Source organism: Dipteris shenzhenensis, chromosome 30 (assembly GCF_047967505.1).
Source record: "Dipteris shenzhenensis isolate YYH24624 ecotype China chromosome 30, Dip_SZ_1.0, whole genome shotgun sequence".
NCBI lineage: Eukaryota > Viridiplantae > Streptophyta > Polypodiopsida > Gleicheniales > Dipteridaceae > Dipteris > Dipteris shenzhenensis.
The window spans coordinates 20440988-20452089 of NC_141625.1; the positions used below are offsets into that span (position 1 = coordinate 20440988).

Consider the following 11102-nt stretch of genomic DNA (forward strand, 5'->3'; position numbering starts at 1 on the left):
CAAGGCTTGGCAAGACAAAAGGGAGTTAATGCAAATGGAACTTGCAAAAGCAATAAGCAATAAGACAACGGGGAGTCAATTCAGATGGCACGAAAGGCTCTTTCAGAGCAATAATTTTGTAAACATATGATATATCATTTTATACAAGTGACTCTAGTTGAGAGCAACGCTTCTCAATGTAAACATATGATAGCTATAATTGCTATTCAATACAAAACTGGGGTCTTATGGCATGTCTTTTTTCTATTAAAACGTTTTAAATTTGTGCATGTTGCGAGTGACAATGTTCTTTGCATGAAATATTTAAGTCTTCTTTCATGGATTTATAAATTTATCGCCTTGAGGAAAAATGTTAAAAATAATTAAATTAATAAATAACTTAGGAATTTATGTGAATATAATAGTGCCACAAAGTGAACTTTTGATTTGGGAAGGATATTTTCACAAAGTAAACTTTTCATTTGGGAAGGATTTTTGGGCTTCGTCCAAAACAACAGAAAAAGTCCAAAATTAATGAAATAGGTGTTGCATATGCATGTGTATATGTGTTGTGCATGCGTGCGTAGATGTGAGCTGGTTGTAGTTCAAGAGCCCAAGGGTGGTAGCTCAGGAGTTGATGGTAGTCCAAGAGTCGTGAGTGGTAGTCCAAGATCTCGTGGTAGTCTAAGAGTTCAAGGGTGGTAGTCCAAGTGCTCATGGTAGTCTAGCAGTCCAAGGGTGGCTGTCCAAGAGCTTGTTCATGAATTTATAAATGTCAAGGGTGGTAATCCAAGAGTGGTGATAGTCTAAGAGTTGAAGGGTGGCACATCGTGGCAAAGTTTCCTAGCTGTTCTCCTTAGAAAATACATGTGTCAACAACCTCTTTATGGTTGGTAGTTCATGAATTTGAAAAAGTACAAGAGACTAAGGGTGTTAATCCAACCGATAGTGATAGTCCAAAGTCCAATGCTAGCACATGCCAACATTTCCTAAGCTCTCTTGCTCAAAAAGATGCCATGTGTTAAAAACGACATCCATGGTCTTTAAAACAAGGTGAATTACATTCAATGGGCATGTCATGTAGGGAGTTTTGCATTTAATGTGGTTGATTTTTGGATGTGCACTGGAAATAGAGGGCGGAAACCTGAGAGAGAGAGAGAGAGAGTAATACGATGATAGTATGGAGGACTGGAGTAAAATTAGAGAAAAGTAAGCTCTTGTGAGGAAAGTATGAAAGACTCGAGTGAAATTGGAGAAGAGTAAGCTTTAGAATGAAAGCTACTTTAGATTCTAAATCCCAATTTCATTACTAAGACCTATCCTTCTAGGACAAGAAAAAAAAAAAATCCAATTAGAAAGATAAACCATTTTGTGGAAAGAAAAGATTTTAAATTTCTTGTTCATGGGGAATGTGGTTATTCCAACTAGAAAGCTAACTAGAAAGTTTTGTGGGAAAAAAAGATTCTAACGTGAACGGTGAGTTGGTGTAAAAAATTTCACACTTTCGGTTGGGACGGGTGAACCAACGAAGAGAGCGTCAATGCCACGTGGCAAAGGTGGCAAATGTACTTTGCGATTGGCTCAACGAACCTCAGGAAAAAATGCCACGAAGGTCGGCATAAATCGGACGGAAGGGAAAGGGAAGTATTGAACGGCGGATTTAAACTCCACGTAGAAGGCTAGACTCGGCAAGGACTGAATCTGGATGCTGGACTCCAGGAATCTAGATCCTATGGCGGATTCAATTGCCACGTGGAAAACTGGATGTGATGCCAAGTCAGCGGGGCGATGAATTATACGGTGCGAGTCCGACGTCGAGAGAGTGTACTGGCTATGGCGGCAGCTAACCCCCGCCACCCTCAGACGACGTTGCTTCTCGGATGCTTATCGGTCTCGCCTGTCGCCCTACCAGCTGACCGCTTCCTTAACAGTGTTTCAACCTTCATCGCTTGGATCCCTTTATTGCAGACGACTTTACAAAGCGAGTCGACCATCGAGCTGGGAGCACTTTGCATTCAGACGGAGAGACGAGAGCGAGTCGGACCATCGAGGGAGCAGTTTCATTCAGACGGGGAGAGAGAGAGGGAGAGCGCAGAATCGGGCCATCGAGCACGCAGTACTTCGATTGAGAGTAGAGAGAGCAGAATCGGGCCATCAACAGAACACTCCGATCTCAGTTCGAATGAGAAGGAGAGAGTTCCTCGCAAGCCTCAAATCAGTTGAACTTCCATCACTTGGATGCCTTCAGTGCAGACGGATTATTGACAGAGAGGAGAGCGAGTCGGACCATCGAGGCAAATTTTGCATTGAGACGGAGAGAGAGAAAGAGAGCAGAAATATCGGACGACATATCATTGACAAAGAGCAGAGCGATCAGGCCATGATATAACGAGGTTACACTTAGAATTCGATTTAGAACGAGTTGAGTTCTTGGCAAGCCTGCAATATCTTTTTCCTCCACGTTCTAGAGAGCTTCCCATGACCACATCCGGAGAAGAGGATTTCGTTGGCACGCTTCGCGCCGCCAGCCTCCGACTTTTCTCCACAGATGACAATGTCTTCTTTCGTTCCTCTCGTGCTCGTCTCGAGGACGATGACCAAGAGGCTTTAAAATGGGCTGCCATCCAAAAGCTTCCTACCTATGACCGCCTGAGAACAGGCATCCTGAAAAATATTACAGACAACGGAAATGTGGTTCATGAGGAGGTGGATGTCAAGAGGCTTGGGCATGCCGAAAGACTTCAACTACTCGATAATATCTTGCGCGACGCAGATGACGCGGATAATGAACGTTTTCTTTCCAAGCTCAGGGATAGAATCGACAAGTGAGTTGTTTTTCTCATGACTTACTTTGAAAAGAGCCAATCTCGCTGTGATTCTTGGTTTGCTCTAGATTGTAAACCTCGACCTCCTGGCGTAACATTCAGGTGGTCCCTCAGGATATTGCTCGTTCTCATTTACGTGTAACGTATTATGTGATAAATGATGTTGGTATTTTCACCGGTCCGGTCGCTTCCATGTCTTGTATCTCTTCACCTAATTAAGCTTCCTTGTAAATTATAAGATCATGGAATTCAGTATTCTCACTTCCCATCCGTACTCGGAGGTTTCTTTCCGCACTAACAAAACGAACCTCTAATATCTTGCAGGGTCGATATTGCACTTCCGACAATAGAGGTTCGGTATGAACGCTTGAATGTTCAAGCAGATGCGTACGTTGGGAGTAGAGCTCTGCCCACATTGCTCAATTTTAGCTTGAACACTGTCGAGGTAATTTATGTTCGCAACAATCACTTTTCCTCAGGGTTTCAATCGGAGAGATGCATGAAGAATACAGGACTCATGGTCCTGTGGTCTCGGCAAAATAAACGTGGCACCTTCTTCTACGATTCGTTCACAACTTTCAAGCTAAGAAACCGTGCAGTGATACGAGAGTCCCTTATAGAGTGCTAAGCTGACTGTGCCGACCTTCTAAATTTTCCTTTCTCTGGCAGGGACTGCTTCAACGAGTTCACCTGTTACGAACAAGAAAAAGAAAAATAAGCATTCTTAATGACATCAGCGGAATTTTAAAGCCTTCGAGGTTCGTCCAAGGCTATCTATCATCTTTGTGGTATAATGTCAGACACACCAAAGATCACCTTTGAAAGTAAAGACAGCAAGCATAAAAATAATTTAGAGTGTCACCTTTGAAAAACTCGGAGTTCTAAACTTTTTTGCAGGATGACATTGCTCCTAGGGCCTCCAGGTTCTGGAAAAACAACTTTGCTGCTGGCTCTTGCAGGAAAGCTCGATCCTGATCTTCGGGTGAGTATAACTTTCTTGACTTTACAAGAGGATTGTTTTATAAAAATGCTCCGATGCTATCTTCTATAAGTCTTATAGCTAAAAATTATCTACATTCCAAATTTAATTCAGGTCTCAGGGCACGTGACCTATAATGGACATAATTTTTCTGAATTCGTCCCTCAAAGAGCAGCGGCATACATCAGTCAAGATGATAAGCAAATTGGTGAAATGACTGTACGTGAAACCCTTGACTTCTCTGGTCGTTGCCAGGGTGTGGGAACAAGATATGGTTAGTCTTTCCTTCGTGAGTTCTCGAGCTCTTGTAGCTCTTTTCATTGCAATCCAAGTATGATGCAGCAACCAGACATATAATATATTCTCTTCGTTTGAAAATTGAATCGATCCTTGGAATACATCTAATATATTTTCTTGGATAATATATACTATATTATGACAGAAATGCTAGTCGAGCTTTCAAGAAGAGAAAAGGCAGCTGGAATAAAGCCAGATCCTGATGTTGACATCTTCATGAAGGTAATTTTGCTCCTTGGGTTCGTAGGTTTAATTCGTCAGATGCTAAGGTCATAACATGCTCACGTGTTGGTCTTTGCAGGCAGTGGCCATGGAAGGGCAGGAGACCAGTCTTGTCACAGATTACGTGATGAAGGTATTGGTAATCGGCTCTTTTCTTTTAGGATGAATTATATTCAGAATCATGGACTAACATTTTTTCATGTTTTTTGAGTGCATGGAAGGCCTCATCTTGATATTTCTTATCTTTGCTTTATGTCACAGATCTTGGGCCTAGACATATGTGCAGATACTTTGGTTGGAAATGAGATGCTACGAGGCATTTCTGGAGGCCAGAAAAAAAGGGTGACTACAGGTAAGCAACTATTCTAATAACCATAGAAAAAAAGCTTCAAAATTTGTGTACATTGATCATGGGGTTTCAGTATCCAATCTAATAAACTACAAAGGATCTCGTAATCTGAAGTCTTTGGAGTCATGGTGTCTTTCTTTACATGTATTATTTGGGGCTTGCATACTCCTCTTTAAAGTGTGTATGTTTCTCTCAAAATCTATGTTGGAATCTTTTGTAAAAAGCTTCCAAGCCTGATAGCACTTTAGTTGTGTTATAGGCCATCTAATTCTATCTACAGGGTACAACTAAGGTTAAATCAGTACTAATTCCCATGTTTCTTCCAGGTGAGATGCTGGTGGGACCTGCTAGGGCCTTATTTATGGATGAAATTTCGACTGGATTAGACAGCTCAACCACCTATCAAATTGTGAAATTCTTGCGCCAGTCTGTGCATCTGCTGGATGGGACGATGATGATTTCACTTCTGCAGCCTGCTCCAGAAACGTTTGAACTATTTGATGATGTCATTTTACTCTCTGAAGGCCATATTGTTTATCAAGGACCTAGGGATATGATCCTCGATTTCTTTGAGACCATGGGTTTCAAGTGTCCGGAGAGAAAAAGTGTAGCTGATTTCTTGCTGGAGGTAATCAAGCCTTGCACAGGTGTTAAAAACTTGAGGGATGTTCACATTTTCAAATTAATAATTTCTTTCCTAATGCGATTGACTATTGATACACAATTGAAATTTTCCTTGTACTGTAGGTTACTTCAAAGAAGGATCAAGAACAATACTGGGCCAACAAAAATGAGCCATATAGGTTTGTTCCAATAACAGTATTTGCAGAAGCTTCTGCATCTTCCCATGTGGGAAAATGTATTCTAGAGGAGCTGGAAGTACCTTTCAACAGAGCAAAGAGTCATCCGGCATCCCTTTCAACAGAAAAGTATGGGCTTGACAAATGGGGGCTATTCAAGGCTGTCTTTTGGAGGGAGTGGCTGCTCATGAAGCGTAACTCCTTCCTTTACATCTTTAAGACTATTCAGGTTGCCATCTCTAGAAAGAAGCGTTTTAAATTTTAAAAGCAAGGAAAATCACAGCAGCTACTTTCGAAAGTGAACGATTAAGAGTTCATCTCTCATAAATATGTTTTTACCTTGCAGATTTCAGTAGTATCATTGATTACCATGACAGTATTTTTTCGTACAACCTTACACCCAGACAATGTGATAGATGGGTCTTTGTACTTGGGCGCTCTGTTCTTTGGCTTGGTCAATGTGATGTTCAACGGCCTGGCTGAGATTTCTATTACAGTCAGTAGGCTTCCTGTGTTCTATAAACAAAGGGATCAAATGTTCTACCCTGCATGGTCTGTTTCAATACCCATTGTTGTCACTAGAATACCATTATCCATATTGGAATCAGGAATTTGGACATGTTTGACATATTATGTCATAGGATTTACACCCGAAGCTAGCAGGTATCCTGAATAGTATTTTGAATATGATGCTTGCACTTTCTTGTATCCACGTGTTCATATTGATTGCAGTGGTGATTAAATGGTTTACTTGTACAACAGGTTTTTGCTGCAGTTCCTACTCTTGTTTTTAGTCTCTCAAATGGCCTATGGACTCTTTAGATTTCTTGGTGCTGCTGGACGAAGCTTGGTTGTAGCAAACACATTTGGTTGCTTTGCACTCATGGTCATCTTTGTCTTGGGAGGTTTTGTGATAGCCAGAGGTACGAAAGTTTTTAGATGGCTTTCAAATAGTAATTGCATTCAAAATCAGACTGAATTTGTTCCATTCAGAAAGAGGATAATCATTCAGAACTCTGATGACTATAGAGAACATACACAAATGGTGGATTTGGGGATATTGGATATCACCCATGATGTATGCGCAAAATGCACTGGCTGTGAATGAATTTTTAGCACACCGCTGGAGCTTGGTATGTGTAAAGATTTGTGTTTTCATGTGGGAAATTTGACAAGAGTTTTTAAATTAGTCATGCAGCTATGTAATTGGAATAAGAGGTGGTTTGGCTTCCAAATTGAAGGTTAGATTGTCTTCGTTTCAGCCATACAATGATACTACAGTTGCAGAAACCATCGGCAAAGCTATACTGAAAGAGCATGGAATATTTACAGAGAGTTATTGGTATTGGATTGGTGTTGGAGCACTGCTTGGGTTTACTCTGCTTTTCAATGTGCTATACACTCTGGCATTGGCATATCTACATCGTGAGAATCTACTTGTATTTCATGCTTCTGGTTGTATAAACGTCTGTGTCAATTCATTATATTAACATCTGTATCTACAAAAGCCTGATTGTAAATCTATTATGCTGCAGCTCTCGGACGACCACAAGCCATCATTTCAGAGGAGGCTCTCGAGGAGACACATTTAAACAAGACATATAAATCAAGGAGAGCTTCTTTTTCAAACCATGCCAAAGTCTTTACTGAAAAAGGTCCGGACAACTGAATATTATTTACAAATCAATTGTCTCCCCTCTAGCTGGTTTTGAGTGTGCTCACATTGCCTTGGATTGTTTGTAAATGTATAAGCATTGAAATACAGGAAAAAAGTTCAAGCCATTTGTCTACTGCAGGTTCCAAATATTCTAATGCTTTCAATGCAGCCGCTATGGAGCAAGCTTCGAATAGGGGCATGGTTCTACCTTTTCAGCCATTGGCCATTGCATTTGATAACATAAACTACTCTGTTGACATGCCTGCTGTAAGTTTTGTTAATCAATGTAGCTTTGGGTCTGTTGGTAAGTTTTAGATGAGCCTTAAGCCTGGTATAGCATAGCTGACTCAAACTACATTACAGGAAATGAGGCAGCAGGGCGTGCTTGAAGAGAGGCTGCAGCTACTACGAGGTGTGAGTGGGTCCTTTAGACCAGGCATTTTGACAGCTTTAGTCGGTGTGAGTGGTGCTGGGAAAACAACCTTGATGGATGTATTGGCCGGACGCAAGACAGGGGGTTACATTCAGGGTAATATAAGCATATCAGGGTATCCCAAGAAGCAAGAAACTTTTGCCCGTGTTGTAGGATACTGCGAACAAACTGACATTCATTCACCAAATGTCACTGTTGGGGAGTCTCTTATTTATTCTGCCTGGCTTCGTCTTCCAAAGAACGTGGACGAGCTCACACGAAAGGTAAAAATCGCATCCAGGAGCTTGAGAAGAATGTACAGCTACATTTGGCCTGGGTGATCTACAGAACTTGTACTATATACAGAAGGAGAAATTCTTTTTGAGAATGCCAATGTTTGTTTTGCAGACTTTTGTTGACGAGGTTATGGAACTTGTAGAGCTCAGTCCAATACGCCATGCTATTGTTGGCCTTCCTGGGGTCTTTGGTCTCTCAACTGAGCAGAGGAAAAGGTTGACTATTGCGGTAGAGCTTGTTGCCAATCCTTCCATCATTTTCATGGATGAGCCGACTTCAGGGTTGGATGCACGGGCTGCAGCAATTGTTATGCGAACCGTTCGTAACACCGTGGACACTGGCCGTACAGTGGTGTGCACAATTCACCAGCCTAGCATTGATATATTTGAAGCATTTGATGAGGTAAGAATACATGTGTGCTTGTAAATTTGAGGCTCTGGTGATGTGTAGAAGAACAATGATTAATCTGATGGAATACGTGATAGCGTAGACTCTGATGATAAATATGATTGAACTAATTTTAAGAATTAAACTTTGGAGGCATGAAGTTCATAATAAGGATTTTGATTTGCCTCGATTTCTTGCAGTATAAGGTCGATCAATGTGAGACAGATCTCGATATTCTATCCTTAATGAGAGTCGGTCTGATCTTGTTTGCAGCTACTCCTAATGAAGCGTGGAGGGAAAGAGATTTACACTGGGCCTCTTGGCCACCATTCTCACAAACTTGTTGAATACTTCGAGGTGAGTTATATTTGGAAACTTCCCTCGAACATCTATCACCCAAGCTCCTGTTGCTGATCACCTATGTCTATTACTAGGCAATCCCTGGTGTTCCAAAGATCAAGCAAGGTTGCAATCCAGCAACATGGATGTTGGAAATTAGTTCACCTGCAGTCGAGGGTCGCCTTGGTGTTGATTTTGCGCAAATCTACAAAGACTCGTCACTCTTCCAGTATGTGCCTTAATTAAGATACATATGCTTGAGTATTCAGTTATGTTAGGTTTGAAAATAGAAAACATGCGGTTATGTTAGGCTTGAGTATGCAGTTATGTTAGGTTTAATAATATAAAATATATTGGAATTTGCAACTGAGCTTGTTTTTGCCGTGCCTCAGGCGCAATAGAGAACTTATAAAGCAGTTGAGCACACCAGCCGCGGGCTCGAAGGACATTTACTTCCGAAGCAAATATTCTCAAAGCTTTGCAATGCAGTGTATAGCCTGCCTTTGGAAGCAACACTTGTTATATTGGCGCAACCCGGAGTACAATGCTGTGCGGATATTCTCCACGACAGTCATCGGAATTCTGTTTGGGACAGTGTTCTGGGATCTTGGTTCGAAAACGTAAGCAAGGTTCAAAAACTCTCAGTCATAGGAGTCCATGTAAGAGATTAAGGCCAACTTACTAATTAGCGTGTTGCCTTGCTTTGTGTACTCAGGACTCGAGAGCAAGATATAAACAATATCATGGGAGCCATGTATGCTGCTACACTGTTTCTGGGAGTAACGAATGGAAACACCGTTCAACCGGTTGTGGATATTGAAAGGACCGTCTACTATCGTGAGAGGGCAGCTGGAATGTATTCTTCACTAGCTTATGCTTTTGGACAGGTGCGCTCTTCTCTCTTGTTCCTCAGGCCGTAGCTGTTTGCACCTGATCTGTCAATCAAGTAGCTTTTGGACTCCATTCTTCGATATCCGGTGATGCAAAATGGGAAGCTTTCATGTTGCAGGTCGCAGTCGAAATCCCGTATAACTTAATGCAGACTTTCCTCTATGGAGCGATCGTTTACTCCATGATGAACTTTCAATGGACTGCCATCAAGTTCTTTTGGTTCCTCTTTTTCCTGTTCTGTTCATTCGTCTACTTCACTCTCTACGGCATGATGATCGTCGCAGTAACGCCAAATCATCTCTTTGCTGCCATCGTCTCATCGGCCTTCCACAACCTCTGGAACCTCTTCTCAGGCTTCATGATCCCGCGCCCAGTAAGTTCTTTTGTTTGTACTACATGAACGGAAAAACAAATAGAGCTACGTTATATAGAAGTATGTCATTACTATAATTGTCGTAAAATCATAACTATAGTTGCGGCCTGTGGATTCTTTCATCAGTACTGCATGTGCTCCAAACAAATAGATCTAATTGCTGCGACATTATAGTTATGATATTGGGTTACTGGAGGTGATTCATTTTGTGACCGCGACGAGTTGTTGAATGCAGCGAATTCCGATCTGGTGGAGGTGGTATTATTGGGGGAACCCTGTGTCATGGACATTGTATGGATTGATCACGTCTCAACTGGGAGATTTGGATGAGGTAGAGATTGAAGTTCTAGGAAGAGGAAGGGAGACTGTGACGGAGTATTTGAGAGAATACTTGGGGTTCCGTCATGACTTTTTGTGGGCAGTAGCAGCAGTTCACGTGGGCACAATCATACTGTTTGCGGTGGTGTTTGCATTCTCCATAAAATACCTCAACTTTCAGAAACGATGATCACGTGCAAAATGTAGCTTGTCATTATGGAAAGGTGAAGAGATGTTAATGAATCCCAATTTTGTTGTGGGTGGGAAACTGATGTTTTGGTTATGTAACATAGCGTGACTTTTGCAGTAGCCGGAGCACACATCGGCATAGTGATACTATTTGCAATTGTGTTTGCATCCATCAACTTCAAGAAACGGTGACCAGATGCTTGTAATGGAAAGATGAAGAGATGACGATAATCCCAATTCTGGGGGTTGTCACTAAGTACTGCTTTTTGTTGGGAGTAGCCGGATGCATAACGGCACATGATACTATTCGCAGTTGTGTTAGCATTCTCATTAAAATATCTTAATTCAGAAGCGGTGATTAGTTGCGAAATGCTACTTGTAATGGAAAGCTCTAGAGATGGGGATGAAGCCCAATTGTCGAGCATTGTGCATGTGTTGATCATCTTGAGCATAGTACATTACAGGGACAGTGCCCTGTAGAGTTCACTAAGGCAATATGTCGGCAATTGAGCACAACACAAGGGTTCCCTTGGACCTCTACAATAGGAGGAGAATTACAACAAAAAGATAGAGAACATGTCATTTTTTGAAATTCACACTCTTGTAGACATGAGAACTATTCCTTGCCTCACTTTGTTATGCTATGTCAGTTTGCATAGTGTGCTACATGGACATATCATGTAAAACTTTATTTATGAGAACTTTTAAAGCAGAGTAATTCGAAGATGTAGGGGAGGGAAATATGGATGCCCACAACACTGAATTTATCACTCAATAAGTGCAACAAC

At 41.5% G+C, this 11102-nt stretch overlaps 1 protein-coding gene across 1 annotated transcript; it reads left to right on the forward strand.

Moving 5' to 3' along the window:
• Positions 1–1898: 1898 nt before the first annotated feature.
• LOC147881822 (pleiotropic drug resistance protein 1-like) lies at positions 1899–10832 on the forward strand. Its single transcript, XM_087401432.1, has 24 exons — positions 1899–2804; positions 3129–3249; positions 3474–3562; positions 3702–3786; positions 3898–4057; positions 4226–4302; positions 4382–4435; positions 4564–4654; positions 4978–5279; positions 5399–5680; positions 5798–6114; positions 6214–6374; positions 6481–6584; positions 6714–6876; positions 6987–7106; positions 7248–7375; positions 7472–7804; positions 7929–8219; positions 8478–8561; positions 8639–8772; positions 8936–9163; positions 9259–9430; positions 9553–9807; positions 10043–10832. Exons 1-24 carry the CDS (start codon positions 2458–2460, stop codon positions 10313–10315), a joined length of 4371 nt encoding a protein of 1456 aa, XP_087257558.1. The 5' UTR covers positions 1899–2457; the 3' UTR covers positions 10316–10832.
• Positions 10833–11102: the final 270 nt, after the last annotated feature.